The 23,577-nt window shown below is 54.5% G+C and overlaps 7 protein-coding genes across 7 annotated transcripts; 3 read left to right on the forward strand and 4 right to left on the reverse strand.

The window, feature by feature from the left end:
- Nucleotides 1-501: 501 nt before the first annotated feature.
- BDP81DRAFT_309149 (uncharacterized protein) lies at nt 502-4,214 on the forward strand (the record flags this gene model as incomplete). Its single annotated transcript, XM_060583525.1, has 4 exons — nt 502-524; nt 867-1,002; nt 2,673-3,881; nt 3,948-4,214. 4 exons carry the CDS (start codon nt 502-504, stop codon nt 4,212-4,214), a joined length of 1,635 nt encoding a protein of 544 aa, XP_060450685.1.
- Nucleotides 4,215-4,981: 767 nt separating this feature from the next.
- On the forward strand, nt 4,982-7,815 carry BDP81DRAFT_416193 (RING-15 protein). The gene has a single exon (XM_060589510.1). The coding sequence runs from the start codon at nt 5,381-5,383 to the stop codon at nt 7,364-7,366; it is 1,986 nt and encodes a 661-aa protein (XP_060450686.1). The 5' UTR covers nt 4,982-5,380; the 3' UTR covers nt 7,367-7,815.
- A 17-nt stretch (nt 7,816-7,832) lies between these two features.
- BDP81DRAFT_416194 (uncharacterized protein) lies at nt 7,833-8,114 on the reverse strand. The gene has a single exon (XM_060589511.1). The coding sequence runs from the start codon at nt 8,081-8,083 to the stop codon at nt 7,910-7,912; it is 174 nt and encodes a 57-aa protein (XP_060450687.1). The 5' UTR covers nt 8,084-8,114; the 3' UTR covers nt 7,833-7,909.
- Nucleotides 8,115-11,846: 3,732 nt separating this feature from the next.
- On the reverse strand, nt 11,847-13,689 carry BDP81DRAFT_478120 (pyridoxal-phosphate dependent enzyme). Its single transcript, XM_060594841.1, has 2 exons — nt 13,065-13,689; nt 11,847-12,965 (listed from the first exon to the last, which is right to left on the reverse strand). Exons 1-2 carry the CDS (start codon nt 13,402-13,404, stop codon nt 12,115-12,117), a joined length of 1,191 nt encoding a protein of 396 aa, XP_060450688.1. The 5' UTR covers nt 13,405-13,689; the 3' UTR covers nt 11,847-12,114.
- A 1,011-nt stretch (nt 13,690-14,700) lies between these two features.
- Nucleotides 14,701-15,700, forward strand: BDP81DRAFT_389705 (thiopurine S-methyltransferase; the record flags this gene model as incomplete). Its single annotated transcript, XM_060587303.1, has 2 exons — nt 14,701-15,240; nt 15,329-15,700. The coding sequence occupies 2 exons, from the start codon at nt 14,701-14,703 to the stop codon at nt 15,698-15,700; spliced, it is 912 nt and encodes a 303-aa protein (XP_060450689.1).
- A 158-nt stretch (nt 15,701-15,858) lies between these two features.
- BDP81DRAFT_365468 (uncharacterized protein) lies at nt 15,859-17,181 on the reverse strand (the record flags this gene model as incomplete). The annotated part of the gene is made up of 1 exon (XM_060586511.1): nt 15,859-17,181. Exon 1 carries the CDS (start codon nt 16,852-16,854, stop codon nt 15,859-15,861), a length of 996 nt encoding a protein of 331 aa, XP_060450690.1. The 5' UTR covers nt 16,855-17,181.
- Nucleotides 17,182-17,805: 624 nt separating this feature from the next.
- BDP81DRAFT_307880 (uncharacterized protein) lies at nt 17,806-22,028 on the reverse strand (the record flags this gene model as incomplete). Its single annotated transcript, XM_060583400.1, has 2 exons — nt 17,806-18,902; nt 18,953-22,028. The coding sequence occupies 2 exons, from the start codon at nt 22,026-22,028 to the stop codon at nt 17,806-17,808; spliced, it is 4,173 nt and encodes a 1,390-aa protein (XP_060450691.1).
- Nucleotides 22,029-23,577: the final 1,549 nt, after the last annotated feature.

The raw sequence follows: 23,577 nt of genomic DNA on the forward strand, positions 1-23,577 counted from the left end.
ACTCTCTCAGCCCAGCCTGGAGCGCATCGCAGCCCAGTTCAGCGCGACGTTGGACGCTGGCGTCGCCGAACGAGGGACGGTCCCGTCACCGTCAGTTCAAGTCAAGTCGAATTGGGCCGGACCATCTGCGGCTGCAACCTTCAGACCACCACACCTCACACACCACATCAGTGACCACACACACTTTAAGACGACCTGACGGACGACTTTTGCGCCGCCCACCTTCCCACACCCCCGACCCCAGCAATTATTTCTCTGCCACGCGCGCAATTTTGGGGGTTCCCGCCGCTCAATTCTTATCTCTCAACTTTTTTCTTCCTCTTTTTTTTTTTCTTTCCTCCAGCAAACCTCTCCTTCCTACTTTCTTCTTGTTGTTCGAAGATCGAATCCTCACCTGCCCTTTCCTTCACATTGTTCCTGCCGACAACGAGGCACTCGCACCGAACCGAGTAATTCTAATTGCCCCTCTTTCGAAAAGAAGCAGCCCTCACATCCATCACAATGGGCACTTATAAGTTTACCTGGTATGCTCATCGACTCCGCCCGCATTTCCCCTTCCCCGCCACGCCTATCTCTTTCTCTAGACTCTGAGTCTCGATACCCTTACATCACTACTGGAATGCGACGGGAGCCCAATTTCCCTCCTTGCATTGCTTCTCTGCCGTTCGGCGGATGGAAACGGCGGCTGGCTTGCATGCTTTCGTCAAAGGACATGTGGAATGCAAACCTTCTTTCACATGGTCATTTGGCCCCGTCCGCGGCGACCTCACCACCATTGGCACCGTTCGCATCGTCTCCAGCGAAAAAAAAAAAGCAAGCCTCGCAGTTGGATCGAAAACCTTGCTAACCTTTGCGTCCCACTGTAGGGCTCATCCGGCCGAGGAGGTTTATGTTACCGGCACTTTCGACAACTGGACTAAGAGCGAGAAGTTGGAAAAGGTCGGCAGCTCTTTCGAGAAGACCGTCAAACTCGCCGACGCATCGGAGAAGATCTACTATAAGGTTCGTACCAGCCAATTCAGGCGCTTTTCCTTGTACCCGTAACCATTGGTCCATCCCACCCGGATTTTCGAACACGACGGCAACACCGGAATCCCTTATCACGGCGCGCAATTATTGGGAACCCTCTCGGCCTATGGAGGGGCAGCGACGACAGCGGCGACAGCACAGGCGGCGGAGGCGATGGTTGTATGAGAGCGCGAACAAGGGCCCCGATCGAAAGCAGCGACGCCGCCTCGCTCAGCCCGCGACAGCATCCGTGCACTCATCCAGGTCCCTTGTCCATCAATCGCAATCGCTGTTCCCCCCGTCTTGGAGGGGGAAGAAGGGCTGCCAGGCCAATTACTGGTGGAAGCTTCTCCCCAGCTCCAGGGCAGCTCTAGTTCCAGCTTCCCCGTCAGCTGCAGGCCAGAGCTCGGTTGCGGCTCGTCATAGGATCGGGCTTTTATCACCATCTCGCAATTTGGCGTGTCCAGGCCCCTGGCCCTCACGCAATTTGCTTCGCGCTCCGCTGAGCCACACAAATTCTGCTGGGGTCTTTTCGGCGTTCTCTCGACTTTTCTTACTATTGCTTCCTACGGCCACATTGCGTTGTCGGCTTTTTTCGCGCTAACGCCGCTGCTTTCCCTTTGGAGGTTTCTGCTGCTCTGTCTGTCTGCCCCCCGCGTATTGCGGCTTTGCCTGCGCAATCGGGGCTGCAAAACATATCCCAGACTGGCGCTGCATATGGCTGTAATGGGTAAATTGGAGACAGAAAAAGAAGAGTCACACGCGGGTCTCGGAGGTTGGTTCTTGCTGGCCAATTATCCCGGCTCCGAATGACGCAAACCCACCAGTTCTTGCAGCAGCTTACTGCGGCAGAAGCACAGCAGCGGCGTGGTTGCCTTGAGTCTTAACGCAGGTTGAGGTGGCCCAGGTGGGCAATTGGCAAGATTGGCTGGCGGATCCCGAGCAGAGCGGCGGGTGGGAGCTCCGCTTTCCCACAGGTCCCAAAAAGCAATGAACAAGGTTTTCCAGGTTCATTGCTCCTTTTGTATTCTGTGGGGAGCGAAAAGAGCGTCAATCTCGACCAGGGTCCCCCATGCGTGGATGGTCGCGTTCGCAGCTGCGTGTGGCCTTTTCGCAAATTGCAACGCAAGAAAGAAGAGAGACACCGGAGAGCGGCAGGATCCAGCACCAGCAGCCACCATGGACCATGGCATTCTTTCATCACACAACAATGTGCCAAAATGTCTAGCAACTTTCGGGGCTAGCCTTCCAGACTAGGTGCCACCAAACACGGCACACCCCAAGGCACCCAGGGTACACAAGGACAAGCACCACCACGGCCACCACCCAGCCCAGGCCAGGAACCAACAGCCATGCCCGTGGCCAAGGAACAAGCGGCAGCGCAACGCGCCAGGAACCACCGCCGCCTTCCAATTTGCCTGGGATCTCATTCTGGCGGATACGGGCTATCTTTCCTCACCTGGCAGACTGGCCTTTATAACCATCGCCGACACCCAGATCGCGCTCCCAGCTGATCTCCCACATTTGGTTCGCCGCGCGTCGTCATATTTGCCCCCCCAAAGGACCCATTGCACCACCGCTGTGCTGCCCACCGGATTTCGCTTAAAAACATCGTCATCGTTGACAATTTTTACTGACTTGCTTTCTCTTCCCCCCCTCTATAGTTTGTCGTCGACAACAATTGGATCACGGACCACACTGCCCCTCAAGAGCCTGATCACGAGGGCAACGTAAACAACTTCCTGACCCCCGATCAAATCGTCAAGGAGGACACTACCGCCGCAGTCATGAACACTGTTACCCCCGAATCTACTACCGCCGCCTTGGCCAAGGACGTGCCTCTCGAGAAGGAGGAGCTTCCCCAGGCTACCCCCTCCGACATTCCCGGCGGCTTTCCCGTCACCCCCGCCAATGAGCTTGATAAGTTTATCGGCGTCAACCCTATCCCCGCCCAAGATGTTACCGCTGAGCCCGTAACCGTCGCACCTGGCGAACCCCTTCCCGCGTCTGTCAAGGCTGGCGATATCAACGAGCACGTCAAGCTTGACAAGGAAGGTTACGAGGACTCTAGCGCTCTGCCTGGCCTCTCCAAGGAGGAGACCACCGTCCCTGAGGTCAACAGCAACACGATCCCTGAGTCCAGCTTGCCCATTGCGACCGCGGATGCCACCATCAACAGCGCCGCACCCACATCCACCACCGCTGCTCTGGCTGCCGAGGTTCCTCTTGAGACCAAGACTGCCGAGGTTCCCGAAGTTGTCAAGGAGAGCCAAGAGAAGGCCCACGCCGAGCCTGAGGCCAGCGCAAACCCTGAGGCTGTCCAGGAGAAGGCCGTTGTCGAGGACGAGCTCCTTGAGAAGGTCCCCACCGCTCCCTCGACATCTGAGGGCACTGCCGGCTTCGGCACGCAGAAGACTGAGGCCGCTGGCGTCGTCGTCGCTACCGCTGCCACCGTTGGTGGTCTCGCTGCTGCCGCTGCCATCAACGCCAAGGACACCGTTGTCGAGGCTGCTGCTCCTCACGTTGAGCAGGCTACCGTTGCCGCCACTGACGCCGCTGCTCAGCTCCCCGAGCCCGTCAAGGAGAGCCTGCCCGTGAGTGTTCAGGAGGCCATCGGCGGTCAGACTAAGGAGGAGACACGCGAAGAGGTCGCTCCCGAAGTTCCCACTGTTGTCAAGGAGTCTATTGCCGAGGCCGGCAAGAGCCCTGAGGCTGCCGTCAACACCGAGGCCGTTATCGAGAAGAAGGAGGTCGAGGCTGAGCTCCTCAAGGAGGTCAAGCCTGTCCCCGCCGTCGGTGAGGAGACCAAGGTCGAGGCCGAGAAGCCCAAGGTCGAGGCTGCCAAGGAGGAGGTCAAGGAGACCAAGGAAGAAGTCAAGGAGGGCGAGAAGACCAAGACTGAGGCCGTCAAGGAGGAGGCCAAGCTTGCCAAGGAGGAGGTTAAGGTCGCCGTCACCAAGGACGAGTCTACCAACGGTGCCAACGGCGTTCACACCACCGCCAACGGTACCAACGGCGCAACCCTCACCTCCACCAAGGAGCCCGAAGCCCCCACCACCCCCGCCAAGGCCCCCTCCTCCGTTCCCGAGTCAACGACACCGAGCAACGTCAAGGCCGCCGAGAGCCCTTCGGGCACCGAGAAGAAGAAGAAGAACCGTCTGAGTGCCTTCATCGGCAAGCTCAAGGCCAAGGTGCACAGCAAATAAGCGGCTTAATGATGATGACGTTCGCCGTTAGGATGTATGTGGATGGGAGGCTTCGTCTTTTGCCTCGGCTCTTGTGGATTTTTCTTGTCGGGTGCTGCGTATTTGGGTTGTTTGTCGTTTCTATGATTCCCCTGGTCCACTTTGCATGTGCAAGAGCTCGAGAGGTAGAATGAGGGAGGCATGGCAGCTGTATGTCGACGACGTTGGAAGTACGGCCATTTCTGTTGGGCCTCTAGAATTAATTGAGGTTGATGTGTGGGCTGCCGCCTCTTTCAGTTTTGCTCCTTCTGTTGGTACTTCACACGGCTCATCTGCATCGGACTATCCTGTACCATAATACCTCGTTCGAGCCTAATTTGCATATGATCAATTGAGCCAATCTAATGAGTTAGTAAACACTGGTAGCTGACTGCTGGTGAAGTATGGGTGTGATATTTCCTACTGACTAACGAGATCGATGAAGTTGTCGCAACAGAGAGTAGGTCAACAAGGTAGTAGGTAAAGTCAAATAGAGTCACTTGTGACTTGACACGCCGTTTTGATTTGTCACATCAAGCCCAATACGTCAGGTGCCAGGTACGGACGGACGTACAGATAGGTACTGCACGTCAAACGAAACAGCTCAATTGATGCACGCAAGAGACCTTGAAGCGTGACTGGCAACAACGGCGGAGGCGACCGAGTCACGTGATGTTTCCAGCCGTTCGGACAGCCAGGTACGTATTCCCGGGTGCCGAGCTTTCCCTCAAGAGCGTCACGGCAACTTCGATTTGCCCCGCCAATGACTCTACGTACTGTTACTGCTACAGCTGCTGCATTCTCTCGATATCCGATTACCTGATCCCCACCCGTCACTCATGGGGTCCGTCCACTTTGGACCCCGTCTTCTTTTACATTCAACATCTTCATTCACCTAACCATAGCACCTCAGCCGAAGCGTTCAAGTCTTTCACCTCTCTCATCCTTGATATATCTGATTTTGTTCCGATAGCACCGGGTCAGTTGGCCTGTCGTGGCAACCCCCGATCCGTCCTTTCGTTCCTTTCGTTCGTACCCCATTGCATCACGACATTGGCCGAGGAGGGCCGATCGAATCGCTCAAAGCTTCCGCCAGCGGACAAGCTGTTGCGTCACGTTCACTCACGATAACCGGGTACCCGCCGAATATGAGCTCGACTCCGTCAAACTTGGGCAAGTCCCTTTCAGCATCGACTTCCCATTCGCCTTCGATCCAGCCTGGTCCCGTCACCACGAGCTTCGAATCCAACCGCCGACCCTCCCAACCCAGTCCTTCATTCCCTCACGCAGCCCCCCGAAAGGGTCAGGGCTCTCGGAAGCAACACAAGATGCAGCGAAGACCGGGACTCAGCGACGCCAGACACGCAAACCCAGACGATGACGATGCCATGGCCGAGATACGGGCCATAGGGAATACCAATAGTCGACGAGGCCAAACATCAATTACACACCTTCTGAACTACAGTCGTCCGCCGAGTGCTTACGCGGATCATCATTCTTATGCTCGGAATTATAGACGGAATCCGACCTGGGGACCTGGTTCGGGACACCACGCCGTAGACAAGGCGAGATACGTTCATGCGAATTACAGATTTGTCGTCTCGCCGGAAGGCAATTACGCTAGCCAGGCGGCTGACGCTGATGTTCATATCGATTGGAATAACGTCCTGCAGATTTTGGCCTCATCCGTGTCGCAGGGGGCTAGTTGCCCAATCTGTTTGTCAGAGCCGGTGGCGCCACGAATGGCAAAGTGCGGCCACATTTTCTGCCTTCCATGCCTGATTCGGTTTATGAACTCGACAGATGAGGACTCGAAGCATGGCAAAGGTGCAAGGTGGAAGAAATGCCCGCTCTGCGAAGACAGCGTCTACCTCCACGAGACGCGGCCCGTGCGTTTCTACGCTGGACAGGAGAGCCCTCTGCCACGAGTTGGCGACGACGTTGTGCTACGCCTAATGGCCCGGACAGCCAAGTCGACCCTCGCATTGCCGTGGGAGAATGGTTCTGACGCGCTCAATGTGTCGGACGACGTGCCCTGGCACTTTGCAGTCAATGTTCTAGATTATGCTAGGATCATGAAGGGAACTGGAGACTATATGTTGGAGCAATTCAACGAAGAGATCGAGGCGCTGCGGAAACAGGGGACCGAGGATCAGCTTCTTTACCACGACGATGATGAGTGGACGAAGAAGGCGATCCGGGCCATCGATGCGGCGAAGGAGAAGGTACAGGATCTTGGCAAGAACGACTCCATGCTGCCAAACAAGAAGCTTGGCAGCCAGAACAAGACGGTTCAGCCTGACTTCTACTTCTACTCATCACAACCGCATCTCTACCTATCAGCTCTCGATATTCGTATTCTGAAGACGAAATATGGCGACTTTTCTGCATTTCCATCCACGTTGTTGCCTCGCGTTGAGCACATCTCGACCGGCCATGTTCTAGATGAGGTGCAGAGAAAGCGGGCCAAGTACCTGGGTCATCTTCCGTACGGTTGCCGAATCAGTTTCCTGGAATGCGATTGGACGGACATCGTGTCGGCGGATGTCCTCGAGAAATTCGCCGATGAGATCGGCCGACGGAGGAAGCGGAACCTCGACAAGGCGGTACAGGAAGAACGCGAGAGGGTTCAGTCCGAAAGGATTGAGGCTGCCCAGTTCAAGAGCACTGCGGCTATGAGACGTGATTATGGACCGATCGAAGAGGACCACGTTCCTGCATTGAACTTGGAAGAGTTCCAACCCCTATCAAGCCATGCCAACGCTACGCCGCCCGATCCACGGCCAGGTTTCGAGCATCTCGCAACCATTTCTACAAGTCCTTCCACGCAGAAAACCGTGTGGGGCACTCATGTCGTGCCTGGGTCCCCTGAGCTTGCCCCGGCCTCAATGCGTGCGCATGATGACGGGTGGCTCAAGGATGAAGATTTGTATGGCCCTCCAGAGCTTTCTTTCCACATGGAGGCTTTGAGTATGGCCGAGTCCGGTCCCTCTAGCAGTAGTGCCGCCTTCGGGGCAGTTGGTAGCAGCCACAACGGCGGCCACAGCGGCGGTGGAGCGGGAGGCGGCGGCAAGGGAAAGAAGAAGAAGCAGAAGATCACACTGATGAGCACCGGTGGGCGTAGGCAAGGATAAGCGGCTCTAGTGTAGTATGGGAGTGAGACGTGTGGATGGCAAGCGACTTGCGGAATTGCAAAGCGTGTTTTTGGAGACGTACAGACTCTGATTTTAGTGAGGTAGAGTCGGGTATTGGGTTGGGGAGTTATAAGAGGAAGTTTGTCACAACTGCTTCAACCAGACTATTAAAGAATCAAAAAACCAGAATGGTTTCCATCCCACTTACCCATGCTTCAGGAGAAAGGTGTTGGTTGATATTGCAAGAGGATATTTCAGAGCATCGTCAGAGGGCAAAGATATCCATCCCACAGAGCCCCTGGCAGATTCTAGAACTCTTGGGAGTTCTTATTGACGTGTGTATATATAACGACTATCCTGTTGTCAATGGCCATGTTTCAAAGCAAGCACAGTAAGGTCAGGTTGCGGTGGCCGATCGGCTGTTGAAGAAGATCACACTCTCTTTCCGGTTTTTTTTTTTTAGGTATGTGGGAACTAGATCTTGGACTCCCTAGCTTTGTGGAAAGAGTAAGCCAGAACTTGAAGCGTCTGTTTCATCACGTTCTAGCCTCGGTGATGTTCGTGGGCGAATACGTTGAGCGGGATAGCTGTTGTTGGATAACGAGGGTTTGTGTGTTTGATGCCGTGTGTCTTGGATATGTGTCTATGGTAGGTTAGGTGGTATTGGCATAAAGGAGAGTTTACCTTGAGCATCCAGGACCCGAAGCAGAAACTCATTGTGGCTTGGTACTACTGGGCTGATCGTTACAGCATTTGTTAGTCGTTCTTCGATATCGAGCCGCCTTACTTTTATAATGCGGCAGGATCACGTGAGTGTGATAGCTTCTGTGTTTGGGAAGGATCTATCTGATTCACACTATTTATGTATGCTCTAGATTATGTGACACACTGCGTCAAAGAAGCTCTTGAAGTGCCTTGATTCAAGATAGAGGAGAAAGGAATGACTTGGGTGTAGCGTGTATGTTACTGACGGTGCGACCCTTGGGAAGCGCCTGTTTTACTTATCCCCGTGTACTCTGGATTAAACGTAGTACTATCTTGAATGAGATCTTGACGTGTCATGCTCTTATGAACATGAGGAGAAAGGAATCCTTTGGGCATAGAGAATCACGTGCATGTCACTGATGGTGCGTATCTTGGGAAAGGGACCATCTTACATATCAATCTGTGGCGTAGATCACATGTCACTCTGTCTTGAGAGAAAGATCTATACATCTTGACTTCTTATGTAAAAGAGGGCAGAAAGCCGCGGAGGCTCTATCTATTAGACAGACGCTGATGGTGCTGCTCCTGCTACGGGCCCCGAGGGTGTTTATTTGATACTCTATCTAGTGCTCGTTCTGATTATGCTGTTAGGACGGATACTAGTGCTTATAACATGGTCCTTTAGACTACATCATAAAGACGCATCTCTTTACTAAGCTCTGCGTTCGTTCACGTATTTATGGAATAATACGGTTGCTTTGATAAGTCAGTTATACCGGCCGAGAGCAACTATACGCCCTCGAAGAGCAAGACTGCAGTGCAGTGGCCCTCCCCTCTTTGGTGAAAGAAGGGCAAGGAACTACTAGCACCGATAAGGGCCTAAAGGAAGGAGTGAAAAGACTATGCACTCCTTTCTCTCTAGCAAGGTAAGTTTAGCTCAGGCCGCTACCTCATTAAACGCTGCCACCGTGCATGGCCGACATTGCAGGCACTGCTTAAAGAATACCTGCTAGAGGAGCAATGGCGCTTTTTATGTTCCTTGTGCTTGGGAGAGGTCGCTGCATATGAAGTAGGAAGTATAGAAGAATGCCAAACTTGTATCTCGCACTCATCGCAGCAAACGTTCATTAGAACCATATAGCCAGCTGTGTCGGGGGTCGGAGAGTCTAAAAAGCTTTGGACAAGCTCGGTGAGGGCTACAACAACCAACATTTAAATAAAAAACTACCCCCATTGCTTCCACGATTCTCGTCGTTCCCTTGTTCAGCTTCCTTCGTTGCTGGGTTCAGCCTGGAGTGCAAGTCTGGTGAGGAGGTCTATCAATGACAACGAATACAAAGTCCCTAGCAAACAAAGGGCAATTAGAAAAGGGGGGATGCCTCCCGTTTCCAATTCGCTCTCTCAATTTGCGGAACGTATTCGTTGTGTACTACGTAACGGAGAGCGAACGAGTAATAGAGAAAGGAGGCCTTTGATGATTTTGCACTTGTGGTTTTCAGGGACTTGGGGTACTAGGAATCCGGTCTTGGTTTTGTTTTGAACTAGGCTCTCGGCCCCGAGAACTTGCTCCAAGTGCCGAAAGAACGGAACTGCACTAGGTTCAGCCTTGAGTGAGAGTCTCACAAGTAGACATGTCAATGATAACGAAGATAAAGTCCCTAACGTACCTGCATAGCGAGCGACGCATCATAGCGAGCGACGCACTCTCTCAAACCTTTCTACTTATGTATAAGTTAACTTAGCCACAACGTACGAAATCAATTAAAACTATATATCACCCTCTTCCTCATTACTATCCCAAACCACTTCACAGGTTCGTGCGTTATGTCCAGGCTTCCCGCAATTACCACATCGTCGCGCGCGTGGTTCAGCACCTTCCGTACGACCCTCCTTCTGAGGGTTATTCTCTCCTCCAGCATTAACACCACCCTTCTCTACTTGTAGTGCCTCTGCTTCAGCACTATTAAGTGACCCTCCAAGACGTAGCCGGGTCTTTTTTGCCCTCCGGCGCTTACTTAGTACCTCTATCCCCGTACGAAGCTTACGGTTCTCAGCCTCAATAATAGCAAGCCTATGGGCTAACTTGCTAATACCTCTGGCCTGGAAGTCAATTACTTCGTACATTGCTGTTGGTGAGCTACCTTGATGTGCTTGGATCTTCCTTTTAAGGGAGGTAGCACTTCGTACGCCCTCTAGTGCTGTAATTGGTGTCCTTGGGTCCCAGGAGCCTTGGCTGCTTGGCCGTGAGTTTGATGGTGTTGGCGTCTTTGGCTTGAAATCCAAGCGAGAAATAACCACTTCAGGGTTAAAAGGTACAAGGCCTGCCTGCCTAAAACCAGCTCGTACGTTATTTTCGCCCATGGAAGTAAAGAATGCTGCTTTAAAGGCAGGAAAGAAGTCATCCTTTGTACTATGGGAAATCTGTATCCGCATCATCTTCTCGATTTCCTTGCCGTACGAGTACTTTAACGGGCTAAAGCACCCAACATCAAGAGGCTGAAGCTCGTGTGATGAATGGGGAGGCATACAAAGAGCAATAATGTTTTGTTCCTTGCAGTATTCGTCAAAGTCAGTCGATTTATGACTATTATGGCCATCAAGGATCAAGAGGCGATAAGAGCCCTTCGTACGAGTCCTTGTACACTGATTAAAGTGCTTTAGCCAATCTAGGCCAATATCATTTGTCGTCCATCCATTTTCGCTTGGATGGATACGCCATGTGGCTGGAAATTGGCCATTAATATACCACGAGAGGAGGTGATATTTGCCCTTTACGATGACGTACGGAGGCAGCGCCCAGCCATCCGCACATACACCCTGAATGACAGAAACCCATTCTCGATTGCCAGGCTGTTTCGTACGAGGCCTTCCCTTACGGTCAGAAGTCGTAACAACCTTTGCGTGCGATAGCATTCCCATCAGGAAACCAGTCTCGTCAAAATTATAGATATCGTTATCCTGTATCCCATACTTTGCAATTGTGTTTCGCACAAGTGCAAACCAGCCTTGTATAATCGTAGGATCCTCAGCTAAGGCCCTCTGATAGTCGATTCGACGTTGAAACCGCATTTTCAATTCAGGGACGCGTCGTACGAAGTTCTCTGCCCATCGCGGTCCAGTACGCGTCCCATCGCGTGCGTTTAGGAGTTGGTCGGCCATTTCTCGTACGTCTTCTTGTCGCGGAGGGAACCCTCGATCGATTAGGTCAATAACTCGTTCAAGAATCACCTCCTCTTCTGTTATAGTCATCTTCATCGAATTTGGTCGTGTTTCACCTCGTGCGACGCGTCCAGCGCGTCGGTGGCGGAGGGTTGATTCAGGGACCTCATAGATAGAGGCAGCTCTTCGTATAGACATTTTCGGGTCTTTTTCAATAGCTTGGAGGGCAAGGGTAATTCGACTTTCAATTGAAGAGGATTGCATGTTCGTACGTGGAGAAAAGGTGACCTAAAGATGAAGAGGGTAGAATTGGGAGGACGTGCGTCGCTCGCTATGATGCGTCGCTCGCTATGCAGGTACGTTAGAGAAGAAAGGGCAATTGAGAAATAGGGAAGGATGCCTTCCGTTTCTAAGTTACTCTTACTCTCCCGACTCGCTGACCGTATTCGTCGTGTACTACGTAACGGAGAACGAACGGGCAGTAACGAAGGAAGGCTTTGGTTATCTTTGCACTTGTGGATTCTACCTTAGGGGACGGAATCTGTACTTGCGCACTGCTCGGTACCGCGGGCTTGCTCGAACTGCCGCGAGGTCGGCAACAGAGCGTGGAACATGCACCTGAGATACCTCTGTGGTAGGTAGTTGGGGGCCACTTATCGTTACTTATATATGTCAGTAGTGAGGTGAGTTGGGCCCACCACCGAGGAGTAATTATCAGCGTGTGTAACCATTGCCAGTGGCAAGTCTTGCCTGTTGATTAACAGGGTCTCAAGCTCCATCCCCTAGATCACAAGCCAGCATCGAGAACTCAGGAACCATCCCCAGAAGCTCAATATGACCACATGTCTATCATCTCATCTCCACACAGAAACAACTCCAGGATATCACGCCGCAAAAATCTTCATGAGCCCGTCCAACGCCATATTCCCACCACTAAAAACCAACCCCAAATCCCACCCCGTCTCGCCAGCCTCCTTTTCAACCATGGCCCTGAAATCCTCATTAAACAGCGCCACCGCCAGAGGCACCGCACCGCTCGGCTCGACAACGAGCTTGAACCGCTCAAACACAAGCTTCGTCGCCGCCTTGATCTCCTCCTCGGACACGCTGTACATGTTCTCCACCAGCCGGCGCTCGTAGATGACGGACCAGGGGTGCTTGCCCACGGGCGTCCTCAACCCATCAGCGACCGTCAGCGTCTTTACGCTCTCGACGCGTTTTCCCGCTTCGAAGCCGCGCTTGCAGTCGTCGGCGCCCTGGAACTCTGGTTCCGCGCCAAAGACCCGGATCCCCGTCCCTTCGCAGCTCAGCGCTACGCCGGAGAGCATGCCGCCGCCTCCGCAGGGCGTCATGATCGCGTCCAGGCCCTTCTGCGTCACCCCGTCTCCGTTGGGCACAGCCACAGGAAGATCCGTAGAGTTAAACGTAGGGTTCTCGGCAGAGTGTCCCGCGGCCAGGAGATGGCGCACCTGCTCTTGCAGCTCGAGGCCCATCGTCCCTTGGCCCAGCATGATGTCCGGGTGATCGTAGGGCGGCACGAGGCGGGCGCCCGTCTCGGAGATGATGCGGTCGGCGACGGCCTCGCGCTCGACGCTGGTGCTGCCGCTGAAGACGACGTTGGCGCCGTAGCCGCGCGTTGCAGCGATCTTGTTGGGCGGGGAGATGTCCGGCATGACGATGTGTGCTGGGATGCCGCTTTCCCTGGCTGCGAGGGCCAGGGCTTGGGCGTGGTTTCCTGGTTATGTGTTAGTGAATTTCCGCTGGAGTCATGAAGTACATGTTCCAATAGCCCGCTTCTTCGTTCGTTCACTGGTCAAGGAACATGTCTCCATACCTGAGCTATGCGTAACAACACCCTTCTCTTTACCGCCGCCCTCGATCCACCCAGGCTCCTGCTTCAGCCTCTCAACGGCGTGAAAGGCACCGCGGACCTTGAAGGCGCCGATGCGCTGCAGGTTCTCGCACTTGAACCACAGCCGGAGCACGGGCTTGGCCGGCGTGCGACCTTCCCATTTCGTGCCCTTGAGGTCCTCGGGTGCCCGCGGCGTCGACGCGAGTGCCGTGAGGGTCTTGTTGGTGAGTACCGGGGTGTAGTGGACGTGCGGCTTGACGAGCTTGTGGGCTTCGACGACGGAGGCCCGGGTTAGGGGTAGACAGGTTGAGAGGTCGGCCATGCTGCGTTTCTGTTGTGTTCACGATGGGCGGCGCAAGTGCTACGCCGTGTGAGCGTGAGTGTCAGTAAATTATGGCGAAAGTGTCGCAAGTCCGCCCTGTAAACAGAGTAAAGCAATGAGTAGACACCAGGGCTTGACGAAGTTTTATCAAGTCAAAGAGGTGAGATTTGAGATTGAAATGAGACGTGTCGTGAAGGCGTGGGCGGCAAAGTCAAAGGGACTTCCGACGCCGGGATCGGGACTTTGGTTGTGGCGTGCGGTTGCCTTTACGCCCTCCGGACGGGGGCGACCCCGCTTGAGTCGTAGGATTCGGCGGTTGTCTCCGAAAAGGCTCCCCGGGCCACACCTGCAATTATCGGTGTAAATGACCATACACGTCTACTTTTCCCGCGGGTAATATTAAAGCCGCATGCCAATACACTAAAACTGATGGTTGGTCATAAATCACTCGTGGGAACTGGAAGCTTCAGGAACATTCTAATGATTGTTCAATGAATCGGTCAAGGTAGTGCATGACTGACTGTATCTACACTCGGCGTTGACTCAGTCCGTTGAGGAGCCCTCCTCAGCATCCTATCAAGATCCCTTCCCAATGTCCAAAACTCACCCAGTACATTTTGATCTCGCATCGGAAATTATGGTTAACCGTCTTTCGACTCGCGACGACTTGACTGGTGATCCTTAAACGCAGCAAAGCCAGCAAAGCTGTGTAAACATCAATCTCTCCCAATGGCGGTACTTACCTAACTTGCATCATTACGACGAAACGGAGGATCGCACAGCTGAGAGCGAAGACACGACACTACGTAAGTACATCTATCCATCGCCTCGTAGTCGGGAGGAATGCGGTTGAATATGACTTGGCGAGCTTGGGTTAGGTGAGGTAAGGTAGGTAGGTAGGTAGGTAGGTATCCCACAGATTCGGGATGCGTCCCTGACAGCGACAGGGATCACGTCGCCGTTCTCCAGGGCGGGGCATTTGCGCCCCATCCACAATACAGCGCGGGGTCCTCGGGGACTAGAAGGACATGGCTAGCTCCGGTTGACCTAGATTCATGACTTCATTCCCACTCGCCGTCTTTCATTTTTTTTCATACTTTATTACGAACCGAAACATCAACCATCTTTCTCATAGTCTTGAGAGATCGTTTGAATCTCTCTGATCCAACAAGACAAATCACCATACACTCATCAAAGCATCTCTCAACCCCACCACACAGAGCGATCTCTCACCCCTCTATCCATCAACATCCATCCATCCATCCATCCACACAACCTCAGTATAAGAAGCCCATCATGACAACCGACCCAAACAAACTCTCAACAGCCCTCGCAAACACCTCCCTAGCCCACCACGGCCAGAAATGGTCCTCCTTCTGGGAAGAGAAATTCACCCCCTGGGACCGCGGCGGACCCTCCCTAGCCCTCCTCGACATCCTCATCACCCGTCCAGACCTCATCCCGCCTCCGCCTCCCCCTGCCCCATCACCCGCGGAACACCAACAGCAGCAGGATCCCCCAAAGAAGCCCACGGCCCTCGTCCCGGGCTGCGGTAAAGGCCACGACGCCCTCCTCTTAGCAAACCTAGGCTATGACGTCCTCGGCCTAGACTTTTCACCTACTGCTATAGCCGAGGCAAAGGAGAATCAAAAGATTGTTGTTGCTGCGGCGGCGGCCGGGAATGGATCCGAAGAGCCGGACGTGAACGCCATCCGCCAACCAAACGGCGCCGAGCCGGGTTCCGTAACGTGGCTCTCGGGCGACTTCTTCTCAGACTCGTGGCTCGAAGCGTGGCCTCGCGAGAACAAGACGTTTGACCTCATCTTTGATTACACGGTACGTCTCACAACTTTTCGGGGCTTTCAGACAAGAGACCAAAGAACAACTGGGAGATTGACAGAAACACTAACATCCATCCGAAAAGTTCCTCTGCGCCCTGCCCCCCACAGCGCGCCCCCAATGGTCCTCCCGCATATCCTCCCTCCTAAACCAATCCACAGGCCGCCTCATCTGCCTCGAATTCCCGTCCGGCAAACCCCTCTCTCAGCCGGGCCCGCCGTGGGGCTTGAACCCGGATATCTACCTCGCCCTGCTCACCCGCCCCGGCCAACCCCTCGAGTTCTCGTCTTCGACGCAGGCGGGCGACGAGGCAGACGTCGTTGTCGTCCCGGCCCCGAGCGAGGACGGTACTACCGGCCTGAAGCGGTTGGCGCTCGTCAAGCCTGCTAGGACGCATCGCGCTGGGATGAATGAGGACGGCTCGGTTCGCGATTGGGTTCATGCCTGGAGTCACTAAGAACTACGATGAAGGTCGTTATGGCTTTAGATGGTTCTTTTTTGGTAGATTCTCTCTCTGTTCGGTTAATGATGTATGCCTGTGCCATGCAATGCCAAATTCCATGTCCATCAAGTCATTGTGAACCGTATACATCTCCTCATCACCTCCCCAATGAATCACGCCGTCGTCTTCCGCAAAGAATTATAATGCTCCCCAAGCCCATACCCATGTCGATAATACGCCAACCAAATCTCCTTCTTCTCCTCATCGCCACCACCACCACCACCGCCCGCCGCCGTCGCGGGCCCAATCCTCTCCGTCCTCCCATCCTGCACAACCCGAATCTCAACCCCATAAACACTCGCCAGCGCCGCAAGCTCAAGCTGACCCCCCCACTCCGCCGTATCCCGGATCCGCCTCACATACCCCTCCAACCCCTCCTCCAAAAACGGCGCAAAGTCATCCGGGTGAGCCGTCATGTACTCCGCCGCCGCCCTCCTCACAACCTTGTACGGCAGCTTCTGCGTCGGGTCACCACTGCTACTCACTTCTTCAGCAGCACCAGAACCACCATCAGCAGCGAGTGGAATCCCCTTCTCCCTAAGCTGATCCGCCACAGCAGAAAACAAACAATGCCCGTCCGGCGCAATCTCCTTCTCCTCGAGGTCGTGCGCTTTAAACTCCTTGAGCATATACGTCTTCTCGATGCCCCGGTGATCCGTCATGCTACTCGCCTCCTCCTGCGCCTTCTCCGCCGCGGCCTCGACTTCGGCTGCCCGCCGCGCCATGCGTTCTTTTTGTCTGTTGCGTTTCTTCCCCTGGCCCTGTGTCTGGCTCTGCTGCCCTTGTGGTATCTGACCCTTCTCTTCTACTGGCGTTTCAGCGGGAATAGTGGTATCCCTCAACTTCTCCGTGACACCAGCAGTCTCGTCTCTATCTTCGTCTTCGTCCGTGTCCTCATCTTGAACCTCCTCGGCTGCACCACCAGACAGACTCGCAACCTCCTCCTCATGCTTCGCCTTCAACTGCCTCTCCAGCTCAGCGCACTCGTCATTGACCCCCTTGCGCGTCTTCTTCGTCGCGTTCTTCTTCTTGCTCGTGATCCGCCCCACGAGGTCGCGCTGCTCCTTGCGGTGCCGCGTCTGCATCTGCTCCAGCGTTTCGGACTCCATGGTTTTTGTTTTTTTGTTTCTCCGTGAAGCACCCTCTCGGATAACAGCTTTCCCACGGTAGTGTTTCGTCTCAGTTCGGTCGGTAGAGGTGGATGGAGAGGAGCGAGGTTTCGTATGAGATGGTATGTGAGGGTGGCTTCGCGAGGTAGACAGGAACCGATCTGTATCTGCTGGAAATGGCGGGTTCGCGATTAATCCTGCCTGATGCACAGGAAGGATTGACGCTTCGATCGGAGGGGTCAGCTAAAGTTGGGAAGATGAGTCAATCAGGCAGGAACCGAATTGGCGGCGTCGAGAGTGTAAAAACCAGAGCTTCCAAAGTAGCCGTCTTCGTAGTTGTCACTGGAAGCTCCGAGCTTGAAATGCCATGGAGGGGTGTGTTTTCGCTGCTTGCGGTGCGGGGTCGGTGCGTGCCCCGGAGAGCGGCCCGTAATTCGACCTCGCCCGAGCACCGCCTACTCGCCGAACGGCCGCCAAGAAGCAGATTTCCTCATCTTACAGTCCAGTCAGGCTTGACGACCCTACTACCAACCCACATCACACCATCAGGACTGAACTTTAAACTTTACAGGATTTGATTGATTTGCCAACTGTCCCTAAGGACCTATCTACACTACCAAAGGTAACGTCAACACCACATTGTCGACTACCTACATCGTACAGCTCCAACAGCATCTGAGATCAAGACCTGCGGCCCTCTAGCCAAACCAGGCCAAACCAGGCATGTTAACATCTCCTTGGCCTACCGATGGCAGCCACCGCCTTTTTATCCTACCAACTCCTTCACAAGGTGGCACAGGGGCCTAGTTCTGTTTCGCCACCCCACGCCTTAATTACACATGAGAAATAGTACACAATGGGTATCGTATCGAATGAATGCAATCCCGCGCGCTCCGGCCAGTTCGAACCTTTCGCGACAAGAAACAAAGTAAAGGACTTGACATTTTCCACTTAGAAGCCCTTGAAAGGGTCATCTCGGAAGTAGTCGTCTTCCACGGTCGCTCGGCTGCTACCGTGGTAGCCGTCTGTGCCGCGCGTCCCGCGAGAGCTATAGCTATCACGGTGACGGCTGCGACTCTGACGTCTTCGGAGCTCCTTGCTGCGCCTGCGAGCCCGGTATCCGTATTCCTCGTACTCATCAGGGTCTCTGTCGAAGCCCGAGTTGCCCAACGGGCTGATGAAGGCCTCCATACGCACGGTACCAATGGCATCGAAGAAGTTCGCACCTGGAGGTCTCGACGAGGCTTCCGAGGTCCGCTGAGAGCCGGCTGTGCTCATACCCCAGCTCTGCCTGCTTGAGCCTTGAGATGGCTGGGACTGGTAGATATCGGACGAGCCGGCTGTACCAACGCTGTTGCCAGCATTGCTATTGGTGTAGCTGTGCTGTCCAACGCTACCTGGTCCGGAAAATCCACGGAAGGACAGCGGGGGCGGGACGTGGCCTCCCGTATTGCTTCGCTTCCGTCCGTGGACCGCGTTCTGGTTCGAGCGCTCCGTGAACCGAGGGATAAATGGTGGTTCCGCCGCGTCTCCAGAGCGCTCACGTTGATGGTTGTTATTGTTATTGTTGCTGCTGCTGTTGTTGTTGTTGTTGTTGTTGTTGTTGTTGTTGTTACTCGGCATGGGCGGGAATGCCTCCGTTTGTTTGTAGCCAGAGGCGTCGCCTGTCCTGGAAGAGGGGATACTGGGGATGCTAGGCACACTTGGAACACTTCGCGGTCCGGGATTCTTCATCGAAGGGGCCTTGCTCTTTGTCAGTCGAATGGAGTCACGAATGCCAGGTCGCCTGGTAGGTTGCGGTGGTTCAAAGTCCGGTACCGTGGTTGGTTTCGCAGGTTGGGGAGCAGCGACAATTTCAGGGATTGCTTGGGTCGAGTGTGCCAGGAATGAAAGCGCCGTCAGCCACACGTAGTGCCTCTCAGAAGACGTAGCCGTAAACTTCAACGCTCTTTGCGGAGTCAAAATGAGGATCGAACGGTTGAAAACAGCACCCTGGTTTTTCGGAGCGGGGTTGTCGTCCTTGACGTCGAGTACAGACTGAATGGTCACTGCTTCATGTTAGTCACGGCTTGTGCAGGCTCGAGGGCGCAGTACTTACGTTTCCGGCCAGTCTTGCCCATCAGGGCACTGCCAGATGAAGGTTGCTTGCTACTCCAGAGGATAGCTCTCTCATACGGAGCTAGCCAGACCCATCGCTTGTGGCGGTCGTTGCTTGAGTCGTCCTTGCTGTTGTCGGGCATCCCAAACGACTTGCGTCTCCTGACGTATTTGAACATCCATTCACCAACCATGGTCTGCGCAATGGCATCGACGACACCCGTGGCTTGCGAGGCGCCGTTGGATGCACCACCGACAGAGTTGACATCGGTGGTAGCGGTCTGGGCCGTTGTTGTCGACAACCTGGACTTATGGGACCGGTAGTTCGAGCTGGTGTCGTACCGAGGGCTGGTAATGTCATTGTAGGGAAGAGGAGGCAGACTGGGGCTCTCCGGCGCTTCGGTTGTCTCCGAGAAGGGCGGCGGGGACCTGCTTTGCCTCCGGTTCCTCTGGTTACGAGGAAGGGCAGCAGCTGATCGCACCTTACGGATACTGTTGGCACGGTGGATGCTGCCGGCACGGTAGTGGTTGCGGCCCATTCCTCGGCGGTGCCACGGTGCGTCCATCTTTGTAGGACTCCGTTGGCCATCGCTCGGAGCGCTGGCACTGAATGGCGGTCGCCGAGAGCTGGCTCTGGTAGGAATGGGGAAAGGAGGGTCGGGTGCACGAGACTCTGGAACACTCGGGCTCCTAGGACGGCCTTGGTGGCTGGCAATTCCGCTCTGGATCATAGCAGCCTTGCGCATGACGTTCTTGCCCGAAGGCCCAGGAGCAGCCTTCTCATACCCGCGGGCAGTGGGCTTGGCAGACTGCCTTTTGGGTGCTTCTCTGCTTTCCAGACTGCCTCCATAGCTCTCGTTTGCGGTGGGGCGCATGGAGTTCCTGCTAGGGGCTGACCTCTTCGTTTGTTCCGGCGATGTGAAGGTACTGACCGACGTGCGGTTGGAAGCTCGCGAGTCCGTCATTCTCATGCCAGGGGCAGAAAGGGCGGTTCGGTACTCGGAGTCGCTCATATCAGCATCAAACTCGTCCGCCTCATCGGAGCTTTGTGCATCTTGAAAGCCGGCGAACAGGCTGCTGATGCGGTGTGGTCGTCTCATAGGCGCCCCTTCTCTCGACAGTGGCCCGTCATCGTTGTTTCCAGGGTATGCGTCGCGGGTTTGCTCGCCAAAGACTGGTGAGACTGGCGGTGAGGAGGGCATGTCTGACAGGCTGCGCTTTGTAGCGAGTCTTCGAGGATTTCTTGGTGGCAAATGTCCCGGCACCGGAGTAAAATGGCGTGGGTCGTCATTCGTCACGGCAGTGGCAATACCGATGCTAGGTGATGAGGGCCTGGACGTTATAGCCGAGGGACGCAAGTGGACAGGGAGTGTCGCCAGTCGCTTGTCAGAAAGAATCTCCTCCGTCTGAACAGCGGTGGATCTCATGGGAGCTGAGGAGATGATTGATACCTGGCATCCAAAGTCTTTGACGTATTGTGGAAGCCTGTGTTCTCGTGGTGTAGTCGGACGACTCGTCGGCGGGATGATACTGATGGACGGGATGGTCAATTCTTGCACTGGTCGCAGAACTGGAGGTGTCTGAGGCTTCTCCACTGGCTTGTCGGTCTGAGTCGAGGAGGAAACCATCACCGTAGGCGGTGTTTCGGGGGGAGGCGGGGTGGCAGATCTGTAGGGTGACTTTGGGGTTTTGGGAGGGCTCAAAGGCTCATCAACAGTCTGTGAACCAGCAGAAACCATGTGGTTGAAAGAACGCGGCTCGATCGACAGTGGTCGGTTGGTGTGAACCCGTTTCCGTCTTTGGTTGGCCTCAACTTCCCATTCCCCTCTTGGAGAGGCCTCGACTTCGGCGAGCTTTTCGATCTTGGCTGGCGGTTCCGGCGTAGAAGGCTTGACAGGTTCCATCTTCGGTGAAGGAGGAGGCGAGAATTGAATTCCTGTGTCGGTGTAGCTGACCTTGGGAGCCGGCGGCGGCGGAGGCGGCATCAGATCCTCATCGTTCTCTTGGATCCCGTCTTCCAGGGCCTCCAGGACGGGCTGATTCACCCAAAGTCTACCTCTAGTAACGCTTCCAGGACGCTGGGGACTCTCCATGCTTTGTTGTCGTCGGTGAATCTTGGACAAAATGCTGTCGCGGCTGAATGTTCGTGTGTGGCGATAGTTGGACATGGCGCTCTCGCGTCCGCCATCGTCAGTCTGCCAGTCGTCGTCGCCATCGAGGTTGAGCTCGTCCGCCAGCGAGTTTCCATTAAAGACCTTGCCGGGGCTCTGTTGCATGGAGAATCGGACGCTGTTAGTCAGACTCATAGTCCTCACACTTCCCGCATCGTTTTGATCCTCCGTCTCGCTATCATTGCCGTTGCCATTAACTTGTGCAGCCTGGTAAGCGGCGACCTCGTCTATTACCACCTTCAAGCGACTCTCGGCGACGTGAACTCTACGCTCATACTTGCGCTTCTCTTCCTCCCAAGAGTCCTTGTCCTGGGCCCAAAGGTCATGAACTCTCTGGGAGTCTTCTTCCTGACTTCGGATCCTCTTCTGGGCGGAATCGAGTCTCCTTTTCGTTTCTGTGATGGAGTCGACGGCTTCGTCCCTCTCGCGGGCGAGCTCGCCCAGTGCTGACGAGGTACCACCTTCCAGGAGAGCAAGTTGTCGTTGTAGAGAACGGCTTTGTTTCGTTGTGGTGGCTACTGTCTCTTGAAGTGTCTCCTGCTCCTGGCGGGAGGCGTGCAAGGATACTTCTAGGTTCTCGATAAGCTTCGCCTTTTCTTCCTGATCTCGCCTCAGGTTCAGGATCTCGGCTACGAGATTGGCGTGTAAGGTGGGAGTGAAACGACGTGGGTCGAGAACGCTGATGCCATCGTCGTTGGTCATATTTCTGGATGAACGCTTAGAGCCCTTGTCGTTCTGTGGGACGGGAGGAGGCGAAGGGCTCTTCTTCCCGTTCGGCGGGGTGACGGAGCGTCGGGATTTTCTCGAGCTTCGTGATGGTGTTCTGTAAGGCGTGTCCTGTGGTGTTGGCAACGCCGTCACGGCAGCGTGGCCTTTGGACTCATCCTCGGTCTCCCAAACAGCCATCTTGACTCACTGGAGACAAAGGAAGGCTCACAATGAGGTGTCAATGGCTCAACGGTTCTCAATTGAACCCCTCAAAAAAGAAGTGTAAGCATGCAGGTTATGGTCGGTTGGCTTACAGCGAGCAAATGTGCTTGGATCGCCAGCCGTTTCGGGGAAAATCAAATGTAGGGGATCAAAGCACACAGCTGAGCTCAGGGATCCTTTGCTGTCGGTGGAAATGACAGGCGCCAGAGGAGAAGTCTGACCGCGCAATCACTGATGCATTGACGCTGTTCAACCCCCACTGACTCTTGGTTAGTGTTCGATGCTACGGGAGAGGCACATTGGAGGAGCGCGAGGCAGAGGCCATCGGCAAGGAATATGCATGAAATGTTCTTGGTGAAACTTACGATGCGATGTTGCTGCTGTTGCTACTGCTGCTGCGTTGCGGGCGCAGCAAGGTGATGTCAAATAAGTGAGAGGTGATATGCTATGGGCAACAGCCCAAACAAGTAAAAAGAAGAAAAGAAGCAGAGCGATAAAAAGGAGAGGTTCGCTCGAGTGGCCGTTCCTGGACAACCCAGACACGAGTTAGCATGAAGTTCTCGGGGGGCCAGGTGGTATAATTGGTGTATAAGAGCCGGGGAGGGATGTTCGGGAACGGTTTTGGTTGGGCTCTCTCACCTTAAGAACGGGGATATATAGGTCAGTAAATCCAGGTATGAAACTGGCTGGCTTTCGAAGCCGGAAATCAACGTCGCAGATGGAAAAAAAGGAGAGATCGAGTAAGGCGCGGCAGTCACAAAGACAGATAACAGGCTCAACGTCGCAATAAGAACGAGAGCCGTTCTAAGTCGACATGACGTTGTAAATTGAGCTTGGTGAAAGACCGAGGTGGAATGCGACTCCGGTTAGGATGAGCGGCAATAATAAGAACCGAGGCGAAGGAGGAGAAAAGGGGACCAGGAAGGATTGGCGTATGTACAAGGCTCGGACAATGTACTAATTATATGTTGGAAACAGGCGAGACGTTGGGAGAAGAAACGTTGGTCGGGCAAAGGCGCGGACGAGAAAGGCGTGAAGGCTTGTTTCGCGGTTCTGGTGGGGGAGATTCTGTGGTCAGCATCTTGTCCCGGACCTCTCTCCTTCTTTTCCTTCCGAGGCTGCTTCTCCCGCTACGGTCGGCCGCACGAATCAAACGGGCTGAGACAGATGGGAGGCTTACCCGACGGGAGGTATTGGGACGGTCGATAGTTTGTCGGAAGTTTTGGAAACAAGTTGAGGGTAGAAAAGCAACGGCGCATCGGTTGGTTCGAGACGGAGTGACAGTGACAAAAGGAACAAGGCGAGTTTAAGGACGGTGGATGGGTGTAAGGTAAAAGTAAATGCACAACTGCCAACAGCTAAGTGGCAAGTCGAAATAGATGCGCGCGAGGATCGGCTGCGCAGGTGGTAGGACGTGTATCCCAACAAGACGTGGTGACAGAACTGAACGGCTGCGTCCGAGGCCAATGGGCGTAACAATGGCGGCGCCTGAAGATCGGGCTGGAGGAGAAGGAGAGAAGAAAGC

This window comes from Colletotrichum phormii (genome assembly GCF_030913505.1).
Source record: "Colletotrichum phormii strain CBS 102054 chromosome Unknown BDP81scaffold_2, whole genome shotgun sequence".
Lineage (NCBI taxonomy): Eukaryota > Fungi > Ascomycota > Sordariomycetes > Glomerellales > Glomerellaceae > Colletotrichum > Colletotrichum phormii.